This window comes from Syngnathus typhle, linkage group LG12 (assembly GCF_033458585.1).
Source record: "Syngnathus typhle isolate RoL2023-S1 ecotype Sweden linkage group LG12, RoL_Styp_1.0, whole genome shotgun sequence".
Classification (NCBI taxonomy): Eukaryota; Metazoa; Chordata; class Actinopteri; order Syngnathiformes; family Syngnathidae; genus Syngnathus; species Syngnathus typhle.
Window position 1 is genome coordinate 8,743,258 of NC_083749.1, and position 23,630 is coordinate 8,766,887.

Here is a 23,630-nt window from a genome sequence, read left to right on the forward strand (position 1 = left end):
TATTAGGCAGGGAACCTTCTGTGAGTGATGGTCTTGTGAGCCCGATGAAGACAGTGACTTAGCTCGTATACGGCAGATGTTCCTGCTCAGAAAGGCTCTCCGGAGGGCTCCAGGGAATTGTGGGATGGATTGGGGTCAAACGATACCTCCAGGGTCTCAGCTGTGATCATAAGGATACGCAGTCACTAGTGTACTATCCATTAGCTTAAAAAATGCTTCAGCCAATTGAGTGTTGAGGTTTTGGAAGTAGTGTAAAGTTGCAAAGCGTTTTAAATGCTACAAGTTCTCATTTCTATATTGCAGAAATGCTTTTGAAAGCAACCAGATGCAATGTAATGCATTTACAGAACTGTCAGCATGAGTTTAAATACTGGCATATTTGCACGAATGGCAATCTACAGAAGTATGTGTGACCCCACCTGCAAACCTGTTCTAAAAATAGCTTTCCCAGCGATTGGACATTACTGTATGAATTCTTGGAAATGTTAGTGATCATTTGGAAACAATAGCAGTAATTTCAGGTATTGATGCATATTGATAGTCTCAATTTCACAGAAATATGAGGGTCAGGATTTATGTAAAGCCAAATTACATATTCTATTAAAAATTGAGAAAATTGTTTCATTAGCATTTTAGACTAAGCCTTTGCATAAATTGCCCGAGTTGCTCTCTGCTTCAAAATGGATGGCGAGCAAATGTGCAACAGCATAGAGTCCAGGTTTATGGGTTGAACCCATCACTTATAAGTTGGGAGACTATCACTCTCCCACTGAGCAGTGTGGAAAAAGTCATGTAGCATCCAGTAATCAGTTTGCTAAAACATTTAATGGCCTCAAATCAAAATGGGGAGGGGTTGTACTTCTCAGATGGTTTATTTCAATAGGGTTGCTGGAGAGGGGAACCTTTTCAAATTGGCGACACTTTGTGAAAAAAAAAAAACCTTGACAGAAAAAGTAAAAAGGTGATAAAAATAAACACGTGACAGAAAAAGTAAAAAGATTCTGCCATAAACTGCAATGCCTAGCCAGCAAAATTAATTAATGTTTATTTCAGCATGTACATAATACATTAGAGTTCCATTTGACATGAATTGTCAAAAAAGGAAGCGGGTGGAAGTAATTTGCTTATCAAGCCTAGCCGCGACTTAAACCAAGGTTTTAATATCTGGCACACAATTTACATTGAATCTAAAGTCTTGCTCAAAGAACACCAAGGTTCTATAGTATACCAAGAGTGAAATCGCCCGCTTGACTGTAAGCACAATTTTCCAAAGCACCGACTTGCCATGCATGCATTTAAGCACAAATTTCTTAAAGTAGCCAGCAAATACAAGGTGGATTTAAGAATCCAGAGGCTAATTTTGATTAATTCTTATGTGCGACAAATGACTACATGCATTCTCGCAGCGCTGGGAGTTTTAGACTGAGGGGAAAACCCGCCCACAAAAAAAAGTAAATAGTACACTCTGCTGGTAGGATATTCAAAGTGCGTGTCCACATGTAAATTTAACAGCTGTATATGACCCAAACAGTGTGAAATTGAGTGGGGAAAAAAAAATAGAACATTTAACTTTTGGTGAATACATTTAATAAAACACATTTCAGAATGTAAACAAGTTGAACAGCAGCATAAATGTGACGATTTTAATCTACAAAAATAGTCTTTCAGAGCAGACACACATTAGAATTGCCAATATAGAGTTTGGTATTGTTCTTAAACCTGCATCCAATCAGTTTAATGTTACGGGGGGGAAAACCTAGACACTTTCATACAGATTTAAAACTGATTAAAATCAGCGTAAAAGGGATAAAAAGCTTTAGAGGCCATTTGTTACAAGGTCACATCTGTACAAAACATTACAAGTTCGAGCTCACTGGGCAAGCTGCTTCGCAAGATCTTTCACTACGGAAGACTTTAGTTGCGAGATGGTTGCAATCCTCATCTGTTTTGAAGTAGAGTATTTGTCTTTGACAGCCTGCAAAGTCAGATTAAAGCATCCTCGTATTCTCATCTAAAAACTTTTTGGGGATATTTAAGGCAGCCTCTTACCATATGCTTAGTTTGTCCTTCATTCACCTTCACGACGTTTCTGGCAATGTGTGCAATGACTGGTATCAAACTGTCTGGTGTGTACTCCATGTAATGCTGCAATGTTGCATCCTGAAAACAGGGGGAGAAAAAAAAAAAAAAAACATTCAGTCTAACACTGATTCCCAATCACAGTGAGATGGAAATGACATTAGATCAGAGATGCGGGGGTAAAAAAAAAAAAAAAAAAAAAGAATTTAAATGCTATTTTACACCAATAGGCCCACAAAACCCTGATTTTAAAGCAGCACTCACCCATTCACCTGCATCCAAGAGCTTGAGTGTAAGAGCCAAAGCGGCACTTGCTACAATTGAAGGCGGATAATGAACCATGTCATAGTCGATCATGGTCAGCTCGAGCAAGTACTTTGCTAGTGTGTGTTGCTCTCCAGTCACCTTAGTGAAGACGTGCTGAGTTAAATATTTTACCCAATCAGATTTTTTTTTTATAAATATACATACTGCAACAAACCTCATGAATCTTTGAGGCCCTCCTGAGGAACTGCAGGGGTAGAGGGCGACCGAGTTGAAATTTCAGCACACGCAGGATTGTCATTTCCATTTCTCGGATTTGGGCAGTGGTGTAAGCCTGGTCTGTCACTAAGGCGAAGTCAACGATCTCTGGTGGATACATCTCCTCATACTTTGAAGCAAGGAACATGGCAGTCACACCAACAAGCTGCAGCTGCTTCTTTGAGACTGGGTTGTCCTTTCAACGTGAAAACAATTTGTTAGCAGCAGCCATTTTGTTTGAAGTTTCACAAAGGACTTCCTCTATGACCATTTACCTGAAGAAAGCGGTCAATTATTCCGACAGTCATATACATGGTCTCCTGCAGCAGGCGGAACTTCAGGCTCACTTGGACTAGCCAGTCAATAAGTATGGCCCGCATGTTTCCGGTCACTTCCTGGCCTTGAAGATAATTGGCTCGGACATTCTGCTCAGCCTGAAGAAGACACTTTAAGTCTTTGCAAAAGGCAAGGTATTTTATACCTCCATGTATAAAACCCTCTGGTCAAATTAGCTTTAAAAATTCAAAGAAATTGAACCATTGGTGAAATTTAACCAAGTCAAGGTTTTCCCAGATCCAATTAAGACTTTTAGCAACAGACAACATCTGCACGTTTCTCACCTCCAGCTGACGCATGTACTTGTAGATGTCTTTCACATATTCACTGCAGAGCATAGGGTTCTCACAGTCATCTGCATCAACATCCCTGATAGTATTGAGCAGAATGACATCAGAAAATGCCTGACACAAGTCAGCTGGCTCACAGCCTGAAGTCTCCATTGGAGTCGGAGACGCTGGCACCACCTAAAACAGTCATGAAGGTGGTTTAGCAGCTCAACAGGTACACAGATTACAATTATAAAATTTTACCTGTTCCACAGGAACATTGTTTGGTTTGGGCTCAGCCTTTTTAGTCACAACGGGAACCTTTGTGTTTTTAACAACCTACGTGATGGATAAGGCAAGCAAATATTACACTAGATGCAATTAACATGTGCTCAAAATACATTTCATATCGAAAGGAACATGCAATCAACCAACACATACGACACTCAAACTTGTGTCTTTTAACTGCGGTATGATACATAGATTTCTTGGGTGGAGGGGGTAGGGGCGGGGGCATTTATAAAATGGCTGCTGGTTTTTAAATATGTGGGTCACAAAAGTCATTGTGAGAAAACGCTTTTGTTTAGCAGTTCCTCGATCCATAAAAGAAGTTTCTTGCATTCTGAAAATACATTACCTTCTTCTGGGACTCTTTTTTAGCTGCAACATTACCAATGTCCCCAAGAGCGGCTCGCGTCTTGAGTGTGGGAGCGGCGACGGAGCATGTCTTAACAGCGAGTTCCGTCCTGGTGGAAGCCAAGCGGTTCTAAAAACAAAATTAAAGTTGATCGTGGCGACATTAAATTGGAACTGCGAAAGAATACAATGACTAAAACTGCTGATCAGGAGTAGAACATGCATCAAATTTAGCATGGACGTGTTAAAGATCAACCTAAAATAAAGCCACGTCAATAGAAGACTTACATTCTGAATAAGTTATATTTGACTTACTCTTGTAGCACGAAAGGCCATTATTAAAAGACCGTTGCTTCTAAGACGCAGCTTTGTGACACGAAGACTGAAGCATGAACTGTAGTCTAACTTGGAGTCTTGGTTTAAATCCTTGCGCACTGCAAGCCTATTGGCTGTCTTAAACTGTCGGAGGACGTGATTGGTCTAACGCATCTGTTCTCAATGTGTTCCGTGCCACCAGCAAAAACGTTATAATTTTTAATAAGAGTAATAAAAAACACTAGAACATTGAGCACAATTGAACATACCTTACCTGCCTTACATCAAATACAAATCTAAAAGATACCTCGTAAATAATAAATACTCGTTAAATTTCGATGGTCACGTGGATTTTTGAAATTCCTCTTCCGTTTCCTGTTTTTTCCGCAACGGAATGCTATATGTTGGAAAAAAAAATCTAAATAATTTTAGGCTATATCAAAACAGGATATCATCGTATATATGATTAACACTTTAATTAAAAAAACGAAATCCAGTTTTTACACAAAAAAAAGAGTAATAAAGCACAACACAAATAAAATACGGCTGGTGCGTTCGTTTGAACTAGATATTTGGATGAAAAAAAAAAAAAAAAAAGAGGAGGATCCGAAGTTTTGGTGCAACCTTTATGCCAGGAAACGGGTCCAAAAATACTTTTCCGGAAATCAATGTGAATTAATATAAAAATTATAATTTGTGAACGAAATCTTGACTGTGAGAAGAAAATACATACAGAATGGCTATCTAACCGCCCCCCTTATTATTCGGAATTGCGCTCCCCTGTGGTGCCTGTGTAGAAGTTATTTTTGTATGTTTTTCAATTGCGGCGTCTGCTCGCGCAAAACGTCACCCCCACAAAATGTCTAATTATGTAATACAAAGTAAAACCAAAACATTATGGGGATGCAAAAGGGCTAGTAGATAGGAAAAAGTAGATTCGAAAATATGAGGAATTCATCAAATATATTATACCGAACTAAGGACACGAAAAACAAATAGAAATATAAAAATAAATGAACTAATTTCGATACATTAAATAATGTGATTAAGAACAGCACGAAATAGGATATGCTTCTTCTTCTTCTTTTCCCCTCAGGGGTCGCCACAGCGAACCATATGTTTCCATCTCACCCTATCATTTGAATTCTCTTCAATCAGACTCTCGCCCCAACTAACTTCATGTCCTCTTTCATTCCATCCATAAATCTCCTCTTTGGTCTGATTTACATATTAACAATATGAATGATGTCGTAGATAAGTCCAACAGATTTTTCAAAAATGTTGGGCCAAATCAAGCAGAAAAAGTTTCCGATTCTGATACAGCAGCAATCTTAACAAATTGAAAGAAACGATCGATTAATCAATCATTCTTGATACCTTCCACATTAGATCAATACAATTTGGGAAGCATTGTTTATTTTCATGAATGGAAGTTATAAGAAACTTAGAAGAAAGTTCAGTGTATAAAAATGTATTGGGCGCAGCAAATAATTAAAAAAAAAAATACCCTCATGAGAATAAAGCGGTTCATATCAGGTACACCAACAACAATATTTATGGAATATTTATTTATAGTACAATTGAACACAACCACTTCTTCCACTCAGTCAGGCGTTCACTATTTCCATGACGTCCACCGGAAGCGGAGTCCCTAAACGCCACATGTAACCAAACAGATGCCACCTTGGATCAGCAACACAGTTCACACTAGGACGCTTAGGGCGCTAGCCTGAGTCGAGGAGACAAATTTTGTGTCAGACGTTGAGAAGAAGAAAAAAAAAAATACTCAAAAAAAAGGGCCCGTACTGTGCACCAACAACTAAGTCATTATTTAAAAGAAAACCAACAATCATCTCACATAGGCGGTAAGTAAACTTAATGAACGCAAGCTAGCCTTGCTTGTTGTTTGGTGTATTTTTCTTTAGGTTGGTTTAACCGTTTACACTTAAATTATTGTGAACTTAAAGTTAACTATAATACATTGTCCTCGTTGACACAGTGTTAGTATATATTCAGAGATTTTTGGAATAGTCTGCTTAGTTCTTTTCGTATTTCAAGCTAGAAAGAGAGGAAGAGTTATTTTATTTATATTTTACGAGTGCAGGCATATTCATTTTGTCAGATTTATTTGTAAGTTCTAAAGGTTAGACGCTAAAGCTTTTCTGTTCACTTCGGCACTAGCTAAAATCACGAGAAGCCGCTCCACGCAATACTGTTGGCTAACCCCCGTTAGCGTACTAGCTACCAGGGACAAAAAGTTGTGTCAAAATACGTGTAAACTACATGTTATGGGCCTCGCACGATAAGCTATGTCCATACCTGCATGTCCGTTGCACTATGTACATCTATAAGAGATTTCCTCTCGGAAAAAGTAACTGTTGGTGACAGGCAATAGCGTGCTAGCATGACTCAGTGGATTTGCTCAAGTGACACCATTGTGGCCTGATCGGCCGACTACCTGTGATTGCAAACGTGTTATTTTTTTACTTCTTACCAAGGTAAGCAGGCAGACAACCTACTTGTGTTCTTGATTAGTGTTAGCATGCTGAGTTGTCAACGTTTTCAGGTTACAAGTACATTTTGTGGGATGGTGGCCTTTGTCTCGATGTTTTGAGCATTTCGCTGTTGATGTATGTTATTCTCACTTCTGGTTTTCTTGTGTACATTGTGTTTCTCCGCAGGGATATTTTTCTTGGCACATTATGGTTTAGTCGTTCAGTGATGCTAACTGAATCACACAATAGTGTGGGGTGCTTGTGATTGCAGGTCACATGCATATAGCTGTAAATGCATGTTTATAATTGTACATGCATATACAGGCTTCATTCCCTAAAATAGTCGCTCCTTATTTAACTCGCATATGAACTAAAGGGACATCGCAGCAAAAGTAGATTCTTTTCCCTATTCCATTTCTTCACACTGATATTGACTGAGAAGCCTCAGTCCTCAGTCTGTGCTTTAATTCATCCCGAAGGTTGGTCAGGACTCTGTCGAGGACACTCAAGTTCATCCTAGCCAAACTCTCCCATTCATAAATGGACATTGCTTTGTGCTCTGGTGCGCAGTCATGTTTGAACTGAAACGGGTCATTCCTTCACTGCTCCCAGGAAGTGCGACACATGCAATTGTCCAAATTGACTTGCTATGCTGAAGCATTTAGAGTCTATCACCGGAAGTAAGGAGCCATTTTGGACAATTCCAGACTCCTAAACCTTGTGGAGAGACTTTACAGAAGAGTTTAATCTGTTTCAGCTGCAAAGGGTGCACTGACGTCAGAGTAAAACCCTATGGATTAACTTTATGAAAGTCAAGGTAGGTGAGTGAAGACTTTTGGTATTCCACTCAAGAAAATTGCTGAATGATGAAGTGGAAAAAATCTACACACCTCACAGGACTGTCGGTCAGACTAATCTGTTAGACATCTGATAATAGTTTTTTGTTTTACGTTTGAAGAAGGCGCCAACTGCTCACATTTGGTTAACCTGATGCTGTATTTTACTTGAAAACCAATTCTTATTTCCAGTTTTGCAAACATTCATTAACAGTAATCGTGAAGCTTGGTCAGCGTAATTCCTTAGACGTGTCAATTTCATTTCCATTTTAAATACTCTTTTAAATACTATAAACACATACAATGCTTCAAGATCCATTTTTGTTTGTCTTCAGGTTTACCAGACATCGCTATGGCCCAGGAGACCAATCAGAGCCCAGCTCCTATGCTCTGTGCTAACGGCTGTGGTTTCTATGGCAACCCTAGGACTAATGGCATGTGCTCTGTTTGCCACAAGGAGCACCTGTCACGACAGAACAATGGAGGAGTCAGTTCCCTGACTGCTGTGGGTAAGACCTACAGTGTCTTTTTTTAAGGTTCCCACCTGCATGGATAAAAGCGCTTACGCTCATGGGCATGCTGTCCTCACCTGATATGAACATGTTTTCTTTACTGTCTGTGGCTTGAATTAAAGGTTATCTAAATGTCAGGTAAATGCAACCCTCTAAATTGCAAATAGAAAAAGAATGAATTGATGAATGAATATACTTTTGCTGTATATGTTTACTAGGGCTGAGCATGAATTGACGGTGATTTGAATTGGGATTCATTTTAGCCAACGCAATGTACATTTTAAAATGTATGCTCAGGCATATTCCACGGCAAAAATGAATACTTTAAATCTATTACGAGCAGTTCATTTTGATGCACATGAATGCAAGTTGAGAGCTACTACACGTGTGTGTTTTTTTGTGATTGTTTTGTCATGCATCCTCTCCGGCAGGGAGCAGCGGTGGCCCCACGGTTGAGGCTTCAGCAATCCAGAGGTTAGAGGCCACCTTGAATAATGCTGCAGCAGCGGCCGTGGCTGCAGCAGAGGTTGCAGCTGAGGCGGCAGCTTCAGCCAAGGCTGCTGCAACTGAAAGTCTCAGGTAAGATCTTCTGTTGGAAAAGCAAAGAGCATTTAAAATGTTTAAGTGGTAATTCCGTCACTTTTCATGTTGCCTTAGATAAATGTGAAACATGAAATATGGTTTGATGATGATCATCGTGTACCTAATCTCAACATGTTTCTATATTGCAGTGAGATGTCAACACCAGCTTCTATAACAAAAAAAATGGCTGAGATGAATTTCTCGTCAGAGGACAAAGGAGCGTCGGGAAGCAAAGCAGAATTTGCAGACTCTAGTGGGTGTCAAATTTTAATTGGTTTTCCCGTAGTTTAAAAAAGAAAATAGTTTCCAAAACATAACTGCTTTTGAAAAATTGTAGGTAGTTTTAACTGGCAAAAAGACTGACAAGATTGAATAATGATATTTTATGGATGCTTCTTCTTTCACATGAATTGGGTATTTTTCCGTCTTAGACAGTAAGTACCTTCAGAGTTGACAAATCCTCTAAGATAACTTTTGAGCTGTTTTGACTTGGTCAGAAACAGCCTGAATTATAATGATAAACAAAATAAGCTTGCTTTTCAAGAAAAGATGACCTGCTCAAAACGCATTTTTGTCTTGTCATACATTATTTTTCAATGGATTACATTCTTTTTAGAGACATCTTAAGCAGCGGGTCCCCTCTCTGATTTTTTTCTTTCTGAAGTCAAACGTTTTCATTGCTTGTTTGTAGTGGGGAGTCAGACGACAGTGACAACTATTCATCCTTCCACTGCTGGCAGTGAAGACTCCGAAGGCCCAGAGCCACCCAAACCCAAGAAGAACCGTTGTTTTATGTGCCGCAAAAAGGTTGGCCTTACAGGTGAGCTGATAGAAAAAACTGTTTTCCAATCCTACAGCAGGTGGAAAAAAAAATATTTTCTCATTTATTTATCACATATCTCATCTTAATTTTTTTTGACTGATTTTTTATTTTTTTTCGTCTTCAACATTTGGGTTGATCTTGATCCCAAATTGATCCAAAATTGTGAAAATGGCGCAGGCGGTAGTTTTTTTTTATGAATTGAATCAGTTGACCTCCATATCTAATACCGTATTTGCCGGTCTTTAAGTCGCAGTTTTTTTTCATAGTTTGGGTGGGGGTGCGACTTATACTCAGGAGTGAAATTATTAACACATTATATCATTTCACATGTTATTTTCACACTAAACCGCAAGAAGGTGCTCTAGGCCTTTGGAATAATTGGAACTGCAACTGATGAGTCTGACATAAGCCACGTAGAAGAGGAAGTGCAGCATCTTCTACCTACGGAGTTAGCGGGGTTGTTTAAACATGACACAGAGGATGAAGATTTCATTGGATTTAGTGATTTGGAGTGACACGGATGGTTCAATAAACTTGTAAGCATGTTATTAATGCTATAGTTATTTGAATAACTCTTAATATGTTACGTCAGGCACATTCTCAGTTTGTTGTTTGTGTCATGTAATGTTAGTACAATTATTCAGCCTGTTGTTGCCTGTATTCCATTTTTATTTTAAGTTGCCTTTTAAGATGGCGTCCGTTCTTCCCAAAATGCGACTTATACAAAGTCAAAGTCAGCTTTATTGTCAATCCCTTCATATGTCAAGACACACAAAGAAACCGAAATTCCGTTTCCTCCATCCCACGGTGACGAGACACAGTACACGATAAACATACAAGTAGACGGCTTATATCTTTTTCTTCTTTATTATGCATTTTATGGCTGATGCGACTTGTACTCCGGCACGATTTATAGTCCGATTTATAGTGCGTGGCAGATTAGTCCAAATATGATGTGACATGCCGGGATTTCTTTAAAATGAAAAAAAAAACAGAAGTGGTAGGAAAATTACTTCAATGGGCTCAAATTATTTGCATCCCATCTACTGTGTCACCCATTTCCACTGGAATGCCCCATGGATCTGTCCCTGTTCCCCCTCTATTTTCCTTCTATCATTGTACATAAATTTCAAAATCATATTCCATCTCCGTTGTAAAATTGTTTCATGGATTACACAGCGTTTTACTGGTCTTGCACCATCCTCCCTCTGTTGTCTCGACAGGCCTCATCTGATCACTATTATGTACAGTATATGTATTCTCAGCAACCTGTACTTCTTTAACAATCTTAAGCTGTCTTGTGGGGTTTCAGGTTTTGAGTGCCGTTGTGGGAACCAGTTCTGTGGCTTTCACCGTTACTCGGACCAGCACAACTGTCCGTACGACTACAAAGCGGAAGCTGCGGCCAAGATTCGCAAAGAGAACCCTGTGGTTGTCGCCGACAAGATCCAGAGAATATGAGAACTTTTGGGATCAATCGGCTTTACACAAAATGGACTTGAGCCCAGCCTTCTTTGATGGACCTCAACTGTCACCATCACTACCCATGGTTTTCTTTCTGTTGGTTCATATTTCCAGCTGTTGTTCTGTGTGTGATTTTAGTTTTTTTTAAGAAGTTGATTGAGAACAATTAAGAGGACTAACGGGGTCCATGTTGTGGTTTCCATCCGTTTGTGCATTTTCTACACTGCTGATCGTGTGCTGGCCCTGATGGCGGCAGGGGGGAGTGATTTTCTAAATACGTTGAAGGTTTCCCCGACAGCTGTTTTGCTCCTCCATAGTAGAGAAGATCACATGCTTGGGCTAGACTAGAGAGGGTTATTGTTGTTGGTTAGTGATGCCATCCCAATCATGCTTGCGCTCTGCTGGCATGAGTAGCAAAGTGAATATTAGACTTTTCTTTCTTCTCAAATTTGGCCCCTTGTTCAGAATCAAACCCATCAGAAATGGTCAGAGAAAGGCATTCTGTGTTTTCAGGTTTGTGTCACTGTGTCAGGTCTGTGTCAACATCCATGTTGCTAACAAAATGTTACAAAACTAAAACTTTCTCTTGTGGAAAAAAAAATTGACATGCACTTTTTTTTTTTTTTTTCCCTACCAGTGTCTGTGTTGTCATATGACAAGTAGCCTAAACTTGAATAATTTGTTTTGCCTTTGACAGAGTTTGGTCCCACTACTGGTTTCCATTTTACTTCACTTTTGAATGGTTTCTGCCATTTTAATGTGAGTTTATCTTCTCAATGTTAGGAATGTTACATTACTATGATGTTGATCAAAACACATTTTTTGTGGGGAAAATGTGAACCGTTGTTGACTGAGAATATGGGATGAGTAGTGTTTGCGTTTCATAAATCATTTTTGTGGGGAGGAGGGTCTGGCTGCTTAATCCGTTTTTTTTTTTTTTTAATCTGTTTTAGTTATGCAGGTTTGTACAAATGTCTTTATTTATATACTGCAGTGTGTGTTATCTTCCAATAATACAGAGTAAGTTGTATGATGTAAATAAAATGTGTCACGGAAATTTCAATGTCACTTTTGGGCCCTTTTTTTCAGAGTGCAACTAAAAGTGAGGATGTTTTACCTGGTCAAACACTGTTTATTTAATTATTTTTTTCTTTCTTTTTGCTACTTTTTTTTTTTTTTTTGCTCTCTGACAGTAATTGTTTAGTGCCAATATGGCCCAATACTTGGAACTATTCGTAATTCCCTACCCTGACTAAGACCCCAGTAACAGCTGAAGAAAATCAGAACTTATTCTAAATACAATTTGAGTTGACTTGCTGTTTCCCTTTGACATGCGTAAGTTAACCGATTCTCCACCAGGTGTAGGTGTTACAACATCCAGTTACGCTGATTATGCAGATGCTCATTAAGTGTCATTATTACACGAGGTCTGCATGAGAGAAGAAATAGGATCTCTCGCAGAGAACGTCCATGGCCGTGGGTCACGTTTCCACACAGAGCTCTATTACCTCACAATGAAACTGCATATTTGGATGCACTAAGTATCCAAGTCCAAGTGCCCTCTTTCATCAGTGTTTTACACATTGAGACATCGTAAATAACATTGCACCATAATGTGTGAATGGAATTGTGTACACGTATAAATAAAAACAGAACTAGTTATTTGACCATTGTGCTATTTAACAGGCATAAAGCTACATATCGACTCGTATTAGTATCACTCGAATTGGAAAATCTTTTTCTATCTTTAAAAATAAAAATCTTGTTAACTGATGTTGAATATTTTATGTCAAAAATATTCCCGTGAAAAAAGGCTTCTCGTTTTGGTGTTTGAATAATAAGACACAGGACTACTTGGCCCACACCTTCAATGTAGGAAAAGGCATCCTCGAGTATAAATTTTAGATGTGAAAAATGATCTTGTATTGTTCACTGTGATGTTTCTCTGCCTGTTATACTCTGATTCAGGTTGACTAACTTCATACCCATTGAAGTTTGTCCATTAACCATCAGGGATAAAAGGTGAGGTATTTACTGTTTAGTTTCAAGTCTCTGCATTTAGAAATCTAAACAGTCATTAATTCTTAAAACTGTCGGGCTGTTTCTCGTGTGCGTGTGTGTGAGTGTAGTCTAGGACAAGTGAGAGTCTGTGCAGCACTTAAGATAATGGGCTGTTTTGGTCCTTTAGGCGAATTGGATATAATCGGATAATTGGATATAAAAGATTTCAATGGTGGAAATAAAATCATCTGAAGACAATTTTGCCATTTGCTATGTCACATTGGATGAATATGGAAATACCGTTTTTTTCCATGTATAATGCGCAAAATTTAACAAATTTATTGTCCTAAAATCTGGGGTGCGCATTATACATGGGTATAAAAAAAAAAGAATTTTTTATTTTTTTTATTTTTAATCCGGATATGATACGGAGGCCGCCAATACAGATGCGCTTTCTTCTCTGCTTGTCACTTCAAACACGCTCCATACGAACACAATGCTCTCGTATCAGACGCTTGCTAGATCACCTGCTCGTTTGCTGTCACAATGTACCCTACACAAATCCAAAACATTTCTTCGCTATTGAGTTTGCTAGCGCATGCGCAGTGATACTGACCGGCAGAATAACATCCGGTTGTTCCCAAAGATATTTTTTCTGAAATAATTTTACGTTTACGGACTTAAGTAGGAGTCAAAATTTGGGTGCGTATTATACATGGGTACAGGCTTTTTTCCAGCATCAACATGCCATTTTTAGGGTGCGTATTATACATGGGGGCGCATTATACATGGAAAAAAACGGTACTTGTGTTTTAATCGCACACATCCAGGAACACCTGAGCAGATCACATGCTACTGTCGTCATAGTGACGGCATTGTGAGATACCCGAGTTGCATATTGGCGCAGCGCCGAGCTGGTGGAGAATTAAACGGCTGCAGGGAGGAAGCCTCTGTAGAGGACACAGACAGCCGTTGGTTTTTATTCATCATGCCGAGAAAAAAGGATTTGTCAACAGATGAGGGTGAGATGGATGGATGAGTGTGAACATTTGTGCTCTTAGAATGTCATCTGATGTTGAGCTGGAGTATGTTTTTAACTGTGAAGAACTCCACTTTAACATTCCTTCAACTTGAGGACACAATTTCATGCTGGGATTTTTTCCCCCTTTATGCACAATCTAGTTAACTCTACCACCGGACTATTTTAAGAGTATGATGATAGATGGGAAAATTGTCACACACTTGTAAAAATATCTCAACAAACTTCATCTCACACATGAAGCTTTTTAAAGGCAATTATGTCAACTAAATGTTGTCCGTGTTGTTTTTATCACACAGTTGAGATTGATATGGAAGATGATGGCAGTGACAGTGATGGTAAGTTAGTAACATTTCATGGTCGTATTATGTACACAAGTCTAAAATCGATTGACTCTGCTCATCTAATCGACTGTCAATAGACGGTGCCAGCCGGAGGCGAGGCAACAGGAGACAAGCAGCTGGAAGACCGGCTGCAAAGGGAAGAGCCCGTGGCAAAAAAGCAGCCGATGAGGAAGAGGAAAGTGAGGCTCCTAGGCCAAGAAGGGGGCCAAGTGCAAAGAAACCAACCAAAAAAGGCAGAGATGATGATGAGGATGATGAAAGTGAATACGAAGGCCCCAAGAAGAAGAAGCGAGGGGGAGCCGCCACTAAGAAAAAAGGGGGAAAAACCTTGGACAGTGATGAGGACAGTGACGAGCAGAAGGGAAAGAAGGGGAAAAAGGGAGGAGGAAGGAAAGGAGTAAAAGAGGAGGATGACAGTAAAGGCAAGAAGGGAGATGCCAAAGGAAAAGACAAAAAGAAGAAGAAGAAGAAAGACGAAAGGTAGCATCTATCTATCGTAAGAATCCAAGAACAATTGTCACCTGCTGCCTCTTTGTGCCCACCTATCCCCAGTTCATCTGACTCCACTTCAAGCTCCGATGAGGATGAGGAATCCCTGTCTGAGGGAGAGATGGCCCTTTTGATGGAGGAGGTGGAAGAAAAGAAGAAGCTGATATCAACCATCAGGAACAAACCATGGAGGATGAAGAGGCGGCTCACACACCTGAAGTAATGTTCAATTGGAGGTCATGACAATACTTCAGTTTTTGGAATTGTTTCTCACTTTTAAAAATTTCCATACACATCTTTTTCCACACACCTTTACACTTGGGGGCTATCACAATTTTTAGCCTTCAATTAATGAACTTGAAATTAATGTAAATGTAAGGATATGTAAACTTCACACAGGAAGGAGATGAAATTTGACCTTTTTATTTCTAATGTTCCCATTTTGTTGATTTGCCTTCACCCAATTGTTTTGGAATGGTATGCAAAAGCTAGCAAAGCCCAAAGACAAACTTATTAGTACCCGACTTTTATATCCTCTGTGTGTTTTTGCAGGGAAGCTCAAGAGTTTGTGGATAAGTTTGAAGGAGCTCTCGGCAAAGGAAAAGGCAGGAAGTGGTATGCCTACAAAGTCATGATGACAAAGGTTTGGAAAAAAAATAATTTCTGTAAGCCCTTGTTTGTCCACATATGTATGTATCTATATATATATATATATATATATATATATATATTTTTTTTTTTTTTAAAGAAATGGATTAAGTTCCAGAGGGATTTTGAAAACTTCAAAACAGCCTGTATTCCCTGGGAGAGGAAGATCAAAGAAGTGGAAAGTGAGTTGTGGTTGATCCTGATTGATTGATTGATTGATTGATTGATTGATTGATTGATTGATTGATTGATTGATTGATTGATTGAAACTTTATTGATCTCACTTTGCTCCTAAACAGCTTAACAGTGACTGCTTGTGTACAGATAGTAAACTCTTTTCATTTTCCTCAGGTCACTTTGGTTCTTCTGTAGCTTCTTACTTCATCTTCCTTCGCTGGATGTACGGGATGAACCTCGTTATGTTTGGTTTCACTTTCGGCCTGGTGGTTATTCCTGAGGTAAAGTTGTAATAGCACAGTCAATACCGTTCATACTATACAAGCACAGTTTGAGTACCACGACAGTAGTGTATCGAAAAGTCATCTGTACAGAACGGCGACTGTGGCAATTGCGAGACAGGAAATAATGCAATTTCTCTAATATCTCCCCATTTCATTTTCATGATTTTTATTTAATTTATGTACTGATCTACAAATATTGTATTTTCCTCATCTAGCACAGTGATAGAAGGAATAAGTGTGACACTAACCCTCAAGTGTAGATTTATATTTATTATCATTTATTTATATTTTGAGTATGTTTCTTCCTTCATAATACAGGTTTTGATGGGCCTTCCATATGGGTCCATTCCCAGGAAGACTGTTCCTCGAGCTGAACAGGCAACTGCTCAAGACTACTCTGTCCTCATGGATTTCAATGTAAGTTTGAGATATGAAGATACTGTCGTTAATTTCCAAAAGCATCATCTCTAAAATCAAAGCAGACAGATCTGTAAGGAACTAATTTTTTCTCCCCTTAGGGATACTGCAAGTATTCCGTCCTGTTTTATGGCTACTATAACAGCCAGAGGACCATCGGCTTGCTTAAGTTTAGGCTGCCTCTCGCCTACCTCATGGTCGGGATTGGAACATTTGGCTACAGTTTGATGGTTGTGATCCGCACGTGAGTCATGAGAAGTCAGATTTGAGATAAACCAGAGATGAGACCAATTATTTTGCTATCACATAATTCACTGCATGTGCCAAAATTAAAACATACTTATTAAATTAAGTTGCTCAGATTTTGAAAATCAAGTAATCATTTAGAGGCTTTTTTAACGAAACATTGTTCAAATCTTCTCTCCAATGTTATAATTCTCTGATTTATCTCATCCTTCTTGAAAGCAGACTAATTCCTCATTTGTGTTTAATCAAAATAACACATCTTTTATTTTAGAAAACAATTAATCATCAAGCCTACCTGTGTGATATCACTGTTGTTTAGTTGTTTTTATCCACTAAATAATACCAGCATAATAAACCCAATATCCATCCATCCAACCCAACCATCCATTCATCCAACACCAACCCGATCCATCCACCCAATCCATCCATCCATCCATCCATCCATCCATCCATCCATCCATCCATCCATCCATCCATCCATCCATCCATCCATCTTCTGCTTCCACTTATCTGGGGTCGGGTCGCAGGGGCAGCAGCTTTAGGAGGGACGCCCAGACTTCCCTCTCCCCAGCCACTTTGTCCAGCTCATCCCGGGGATCCCAAGACGTTCCCCGGCCAGCCGAGAGACATAGTTTCTCCAGCGCGTCCTGGGTTGTCCCCGGGGTCTCCTGTCGGTGGGACCTGCCCGGAATACCTCTCCGGAGAGGTGTCCTGAGCCACCTCATCTGGCTGCTCTCAACGTGGAGGAGCAGCGGCTCTACTCCGAGTCCCTCGCAGATGACCGAGCTTCCCACCCTATCTCTAAGTGATCCTAGACACCCTGTGGAGTAAACTCATTTCGGCTGCTTGTATCAGGGATCTTGTTCTTTTGGTCACGACTCATAGCTCGTGACCATAAGTGAGGGTAGGAGCGTAGCGCAATCGGTAAATTGCTCTACAACTATCTACCCTGTGGACGTTGGCTGCAGTGGTTTCATTGGAACATCCATCCAGTGACTCCAGGAAGATTGGAGTGTCTGGAACAAAGCTGAAGTAGGGACCTGACAGAAGAGGATGAAAGAGCCAGCATCTGGTTGTGGTTGCGTAGGAAGGGCAGGTCGTGGGGGAAAGAGGGTTCCTAGGGGTGGCTGCAGGGGGCGGCAGGGAGACATCCCCGCTGTTGCTCCACCACTGTGAGATGTTTCCAGATTAATGGAGCAAAACATCAATGAAGGGTGGCTCCCGGCTGATGACCCTGCAGTTACCCCGTTGGCACCGTCAGAGGTGCGTCAGGTGGAAACCCCGTGCAGGTAGTTCTTACCTGTGCTTTCCAACTAGATAAACAAAAATAATTGGTTAATGAAAAGGAATTGGGGAAATTTTATTTTTAACGCGCTTTTAACGCGATTAAAACTGTATCCGATTATTCAATTAATAATTTATATATACGTATATAGATCAATGCATAAAATAATAGATTCTGAAAATATTTGATAACATTACTACTACTAGTACATTACTGAGACCGGTTTTGATAAGTCATTTTTCCTCACAAACATGTCGTATGTTTTTGAGGAAAAATGTATTAGTTTCTCTCGTCAGAATGGCAAAAAATGCAGACCTCGGTGGCGGTGATGGAGAAGATGGAGAGTTCACTTTTGCCTGGAAGATGTTCACCAGCTGGGATTATCTCATTGGAAACGCGGAGACTGCAGACAACAAGTATGCATCCATCACCACCAGCTTCAAGGTAACCATAGAAAGCTTGTTTGACGAATGTAATAGGCAACATAAACAAACTACATGTGACTGCTTATCTGCTGATCCTGTGCAAGATCAGGAGTCCATTGTGGATGAGCAAGAAAACCAGAAGGATGAGAACATTCATCTGAGGAGGTTCCTCAGGGTCCTAGCTAACGTACTCATCATCTGCAGCCTCGGAGGAAGCGGATACCTCATCTACTTTGTGGTGAAGAGGTCTCAGGAGTTTGCCAACAGAAATGATCTCAGCTGGTATGAGAAAAATGAGGTAATGCTGAGAATAACTGTTCGACACACATGCGCATGCACACATACAAGCACAAACACACGTACAGTAGCCTACTAGTACTACGACGCACGATCGACATTTAAAGCTGATCGTGACAACAACGAAATACTTTTTGTTTTCTCCAGTTGGAGCTCATCATGTCTCTGTTGGGACTTTTGTGTCCTCCTCTTTTTGAGACGATTGCTGAGCTAGAGGACTACCATCCTCGCATCGCCCTCAAGTGGCAGCTAGGACGCATCTTTGCTCTTTTATTGGGAAACCTCTACACGTTCCTGTTTGCCCTCTTCGATGAGGTCAACACCAAGGTGTGTGCGCTCACCTTTACCCGGCATTCCTCAGCAGTCATATTTCTTCTCAAACAGCTCCAACGTTATTTCATCTCACTTATCCCATCTCACCATCAGCTTGAAGAAGAGCAGTCCATAAAGAATGCCACTATATTGGCTCTGAAGGAATATTACGCCAATTACACACGCCTGGTCAATGACACCGAAGCCACCCCACCCCCAATGAACCCCGCTGATGTGATCAGAGGACCATGCTGGGAGACCGCTGTTGGCATAGTAAGGATCCATATTTTTTTCATTAAAACTGCTTGTACATTAGAAAGATTATACATGATTAAATAACTCAACATGTATTCGGGTCTGCTATCTGTAAGTGTGGAACTAATCAACTTTTATATCGTTATGGTTTTAAAGAGAATCGATAAATTCTGATGGTACATTTTTCTTCTATTCACTTAACTAATTAAGGCATCAATTCTGGATTTTTTCCAGAGATTATACAGGCTGGTTTAATTGGAAAGTTGCCTAGAAATCCTTCCACTGTCAATTAAACATTAAAACTAGCATCCGGTTAAAATAGAGAAGTATTTTGACCACGTTTTTAAATATCTCAAAAACTACTGAGCTATTAAAATGTGTCTGATATATTCTGAAAGCTTGCAATCTCAAGATGTTTAATGTGAGCACTGTTGGTTACATGACACGACACAGCATTCAGTTTATGCAAATGCAATGACCAAAGCGCCTTTTCTGGTTGAGTGAATGCCATAACTGGATCTGAAAAAATCATTAGCATTACAATTATCTTAATATAAATGTAAGTTTAAAATAGTACCTGTGTCACCATTCATAGTTCAGCAGATATGAGGACTTGAATTGTGCCCTGTTTATCAAATGAATTTTACGAAAGCATGACATAATGTATAGAATTGTCATCAGAAGTAAACATTATGTATGTTGTTGGTTTCTATTCTTCATTTCAAAAAATACTTATGTTGTAGGAATTTGTGAAGCTGACCGTGTCGGACATTCAAGTCACCTACCTCACCATCCTGATCGGTGATTTCGCCAGAGCTGTCATTGTGCGTTTCCTCAACTACTGCTGGTGCTGGGACCTGGAAGCCGGATTTGTAAGTCTCAATACTCGAATTTAGAAGTGGTCCACACCAACTTTGTTGGTCAAATACAATAGCTTTGAGGGCATACTTTGACCGAAACCGCATTTCAATGCTAAGAATCTGACAATTTTCTCTATTTTCGCTTCAGAAGTAAATAGTTTTACTATACATTGTTGATTTTGTACATAAATTGACCAGTGGAAATGTAAAAAATATTATCAAATATTTGGCAATACTGTATGTAGGAGAGTTTGATTGCCGCATGTTGTAGGCAGTATATTATATATATTATATATATTGACATATGTAGTAGGCCTTATATTATATATATTATTATATTATATACGTATATATTATTGTGTCTGGGCCTCACAATATTTTCTGGGTTTTCCTTTGTAAAATGGTGTTCTTGAAAATGTTTGAATAATAATAATAATAATTGCACTTTACCATTAAAAACACATTTTGATTTAAAGAGCTTCTACATAGTACTGGTTAACCATGACAGAACTCTTTGTACTTAGTCTTGTGTCATTCCAGCCATCATATGGAGAGTTTGACATCAGTGGTAATGTCTTGGGACTTGTCTTCAATCAAGGAATGATCTGGTATGGACTTTTTCTGATCCTGCGTATTCTGGAGTATAATATAATATGATATGCAATGACAATAATTATTTGTGAGTTGGTTATGGTGAGTGTGAATGGCCTTAATATATGGCTCCATGATTACACCTCATTAACATCTACACAAATTAATTGGATGGGATTTAGGTGAACTGTATACATTTGGCACACAGAAGTGACCCCAACGAACCAGTCTTGGCAGTGACCTTGGTAAACTCCTGTCTCAGAGAGTTCATATTCTGTTCACAACAGTGGCAGGGCCCGAATTTCACAAAGTGTTTTCAATTCCACGGTGGCCCTAGTTTGGATGCATTTAATTGACTTCATTTGGGAATGTTTTAGGATGGGGGCGTTTTATGCTCCCGGACTGGTTGGCATCAACGTACTCCGCCTGCTGACGTCCATGTACTATCAGTGTTGGGCCGTCATGGCTACCAATGTTCCTCATGAGCGAGTCTTCAAGGCTTCCAAATCCAACAACTTCTACATGGGTCTGCTGCTCCTCATCCTTTTCCTTAGTTTGTTGCCTGTGGTCTACACCATCATGACACTCCCACCCTCATTTGATTGTGGACCCTTCAGGTAACACTGCCAGAAAATAAAAACACATAAGCTTGGAATATGAGCTTGTGGATTTTTCATGTACTATATTGAAGCGTTTGATTTTTGAAGTGGGAAAGCAAAAATGTTTGATGTGATCATTGAGACGATCGACCTGGACCTGCCAGCCTTTATCGGGACGCTGTTTGGCTATGTAGCCAACCCAGGCCTCATCATACCAGCTGTTTTGCTCATGGTGTGAGTACTGAAGCCCTAAAAGCTTGAGAAAAAAATACCTTTGCTCTACTGTCACTGCTGAGAAGTACCAAGAATTTATTTTTCTCTGCAGCCTTGCCATCTACTATTTGAACTCTGTTTCGGAAGCGTACAAAAACTCCAACTTTGATCTGAAGAAGAAGATGCAGATGGTGGGTGGAGAAGATTATAGGAAACACATTGAATCTTGTTATATCTAAATAAATATATTTTAAAAATTGAAATGCTATTCAACAATATGACTAACAACAGCACCATTAAGAGAAGGCAACGCATTAACAGGAAAAGAATAGCATGAAGGAGCAATTGAACAGAAAAATCATAAGATTAGTTTGTTTGAAGTTCAACTTTATATCACACGGCCCTTTTGCTTTGATTCAACTATTTTCTGTTATGATCCACACCTCTCTCCTAGGCTCGCGATGAAGAAAAGAACCGGAGGAACAACACAGACAGCACCAACGAGGTTATGAAAGACTTGGAGGACCTGCTGCCAAACCGCTCTCTGGCGCCTCCTGCTCCACCACCAGAGCCTGGTCAGTCAACATTTTAATGTCGGAAATTTATTTTCATCAATAACCAACATGTGGTAACTACTAAATATATTTTGTTACTGGCAATATTGTATCAGTTTGCTGCTGTACCTGCAAAGTTAAACTGTAAAAATCTCAATTAACTCAAAGGTTTTTCAAAAAGAAACGTGTACAATTAGTTTCTGCATTGTGGAAATGAAATGTCAATGGGTCATTGTTAAACAGAAAAAAAGACATCAGATCCAAAACCAATGAAGACAAAACCTGGGGCAGCTGGGAAAGGTGTTCACCTTCAGAAAGATGTTGCACTTGCAACATCCAATCCTGACACTCGAGGGCCAGTCGTTCGACCGCCTGGACAAAGAGGACCCGGCCCAATATCCGGTCCTGGCCGAGGGCGCGGCCGTGGAAGAAGACCCCCTCCAAGATAATGACAACGTGACTAGTTGGTACCACATGACAGGTTGTGACATGGACTATATAATTTGACTCATGCATGGCAATTAGCCCCTTTTTACTTACTTATCTGTAAAAACTATTATGAAACCAGTAAAATGCATCTCATCTATTTAAAATATGCACTGCTTAAATTCAATAAAAAACACAGGAAGTGTTTTTTATACATAGCTTTGTTGGATTTATTTGCGAGAGCCTTTCAGTAAAATTAGCTCTGCTTGGTGTCGTGTGTATGATTCCTTGATATCATTTTAATGAGTTTGTAAAGTGAAATGGTTTTCTATTGCATAACGGCGTTGGTATTTGTATTGTATTTTGTATTGCAATTTGTAACCCCTTACGGCAGGGGTGTCAAACTCATTTTTGTAGCGGGCCGCATTGTAGTCATAGCTTCTCTTGGAGGGCCATTATGACTGTCAACCCAAATAAATGTATGAGCACCTCATATTATATCCAGTAAAAGCTACAAAACAAACGGGCAAATAACTCGTTTTCAAATCAGACGAGTAAAAACTTGTCAAATATTAAAAGAGATTATTAAAAGTGAAGACAATTTGCAATTCTAGTTATGACACACAAATTTGATGCACAATTTGTCTTCGCGGGCCACATAAAATGATGTGGCGGGCCGTATCTGGCCCCCGGGCCTTGAGTTTGACACCTGTGCCTTACGGAATTTGTAGACGAGAAACAGGGCAGAAATAGACAAATGTGAGGGGAGCAAATAAGTATACATGGACATTATTGCTAATTTTGTATCAAAGAAGGCCAGAAGGCAGCACTTTTGAAATTATGTAATCTAATATCAACAAAAATATAAAATAAAAGCAACAAGAATCACCTCAGTTTTTCCCCCTATTTGTGAAATGTAAGATTTTTTAAAATATTACATTTGTCTGGAATTTTTTTCTTTTTTTAAGGTTTCTCACTTTTTGGCACTCCTACATTTTGATTAGGAGCATTCATGCACGTCATAAAGTCAAAGTGCAATAATTGCAGTGTTGTTTGGTTGTTTATTAAAAACGAATTGTTGGCTGTAATTGTATGTTCGCCCCTTTAAATTCACTGACTACAGACAGAGGAGAAAAAGGTTGCTGATCAGGTTTAGCCACATGAGAAAACACCACATTGATGGTTGTTTCAGATCAACATTTACTGACAAGAGTATTGGTTGTTGTTGTTTTTCCTGAGTTACTACTGCTTCCTGTAGTTTTTGCATGTTTGCTTGAATTATGCAGTTTGGCTAAAGGG

General features: G+C 39.5%; 3 protein-coding genes across 4 annotated transcripts; 2 read left to right on the forward strand and 1 right to left on the reverse strand.

The window, feature by feature from the left end:
• Positions 1 to 1,564: 1,564 nt before the first annotated feature.
• On the reverse strand, positions 1,565 to 4,312 carry ccnb1 (cyclin B1). Of its 2 annotated transcripts, XM_061294022.1 has the most exons (9): positions 4,158 to 4,312; positions 3,844 to 3,972; positions 3,471 to 3,545; positions 3,222 to 3,404; positions 2,877 to 3,035; positions 2,561 to 2,797; positions 2,344 to 2,484; positions 2,050 to 2,160; positions 1,565 to 1,975 (listed from the first exon to the last, which is right to left on the reverse strand). In XM_061294022.1, the coding sequence occupies exons 1-9, from the start codon at positions 4,176 to 4,178 to the stop codon at positions 1,871 to 1,873; spliced, it is 1,161 nt and encodes a 386-aa protein (XP_061150006.1). In that variant the 5' UTR covers positions 4,179 to 4,312; the 3' UTR covers positions 1,565 to 1,870. The 2 variants fall into 2 exon arrangements, with proteins under 2 accessions (XP_061150006.1, XP_061150007.1); XM_061294023.1 differs by lacking the exon at positions 2,344 to 2,484.
• A 1,488-nt stretch (positions 4,313 to 5,800) lies between these two features.
• On the forward strand, positions 5,801 to 11,932 carry LOC133163614 (AN1-type zinc finger protein 5-like). The gene is made up of 6 exons (XM_061293673.1): positions 5,801 to 6,022; positions 7,824 to 7,997; positions 8,432 to 8,579; positions 8,732 to 8,835; positions 9,274 to 9,402; positions 10,718 to 11,932. The coding sequence occupies exons 2-6, from the start codon at positions 7,841 to 7,843 to the stop codon at positions 10,864 to 10,866; spliced, it is 687 nt and encodes a 228-aa protein (XP_061149657.1). The 5' UTR covers positions 5,801 to 6,022; positions 7,824 to 7,840; the 3' UTR covers positions 10,867 to 11,932.
• Positions 11,933 to 13,799: 1,867 nt separating this feature from the next.
• Positions 13,800 to 23,396, forward strand: tmc2a (transmembrane channel-like 2a). The gene is made up of 20 exons (XM_061294256.1): positions 13,800 to 13,892; positions 14,209 to 14,247; positions 14,331 to 14,733; positions 14,806 to 14,961; positions 15,295 to 15,385; positions 15,491 to 15,572; positions 15,742 to 15,848; positions 16,170 to 16,268; positions 16,370 to 16,512; positions 18,096 to 18,243; positions 18,334 to 18,522; positions 18,669 to 18,848; positions 18,948 to 19,106; positions 19,832 to 19,960; positions 20,489 to 20,556; positions 20,917 to 21,156; positions 21,247 to 21,372; positions 21,464 to 21,542; positions 21,806 to 21,926; positions 22,149 to 23,396. The coding sequence occupies exons 1-20, from the start codon at positions 13,859 to 13,861 to the stop codon at positions 22,352 to 22,354; spliced, it is 2,799 nt and encodes a 932-aa protein (XP_061150240.1). The 5' UTR covers positions 13,800 to 13,858; the 3' UTR covers positions 22,355 to 23,396.
• The last annotated feature ends 234 nt before the right edge of the window (positions 23,397 to 23,630 follow it).

Bases quoted from the DNA above. Each gene is read 5' to 3' on its own strand.
- ccnb1 (XM_061294022.1), bottom strand. From the start codon at position 4,178: ATGGCCTTTCGTGCTACAAGA. The intron at 3,546-3,843 runs GTAATGTATTTT...TCCATCACGTAG, and splicing joins AAAAAGAGTCCCAGAAGAAG to GTTGTTAAAAACACAAAGGT. The intron at 2,485-2,560 runs GTTTGTTGCAGT...GTCTTCACTAAG, and splicing joins GGGCCTCAAAGATTCATGAG to GTGACTGGAGAGCAACACAC.
- LOC133163614 (XM_061293673.1), top strand. From the start codon at position 7,841: ATGGCCCAGGAGACCAATCAGAGCCCAGCTCCTATGCTCTGTGCTAAC. The intron at 7,998-8,431 runs GTAAGACCTACA...CCTCTCCGGCAG, and splicing joins CAGTTCCCTGACTGCTGTGG to GGAGCAGCGGTGGCCCCACG. The intron at 9,403-10,717 runs GTGAGCTGATAG...GTGGGGTTTCAG, and splicing joins CAAAAAGGTTGGCCTTACAG to GTTTTGAGTGCCGTTGTGGG.
- tmc2a (XM_061294256.1), top strand. From the start codon at position 13,859: ATGCCGAGAAAAAAGGATTTGTCAACAGATGAGG. The intron at 18,849-18,947 runs GTGTGTGCGCTC...TCTCACCATCAG, and splicing joins TCGATGAGGTCAACACCAAG to CTTGAAGAAGAGCAGTCCAT. The intron at 21,927-22,148 runs GTCAGTCAACAT...ATTGTTAAACAG, and splicing joins TGCTCCACCACCAGAGCCTG to AAAAAAAGACATCAGATCCA.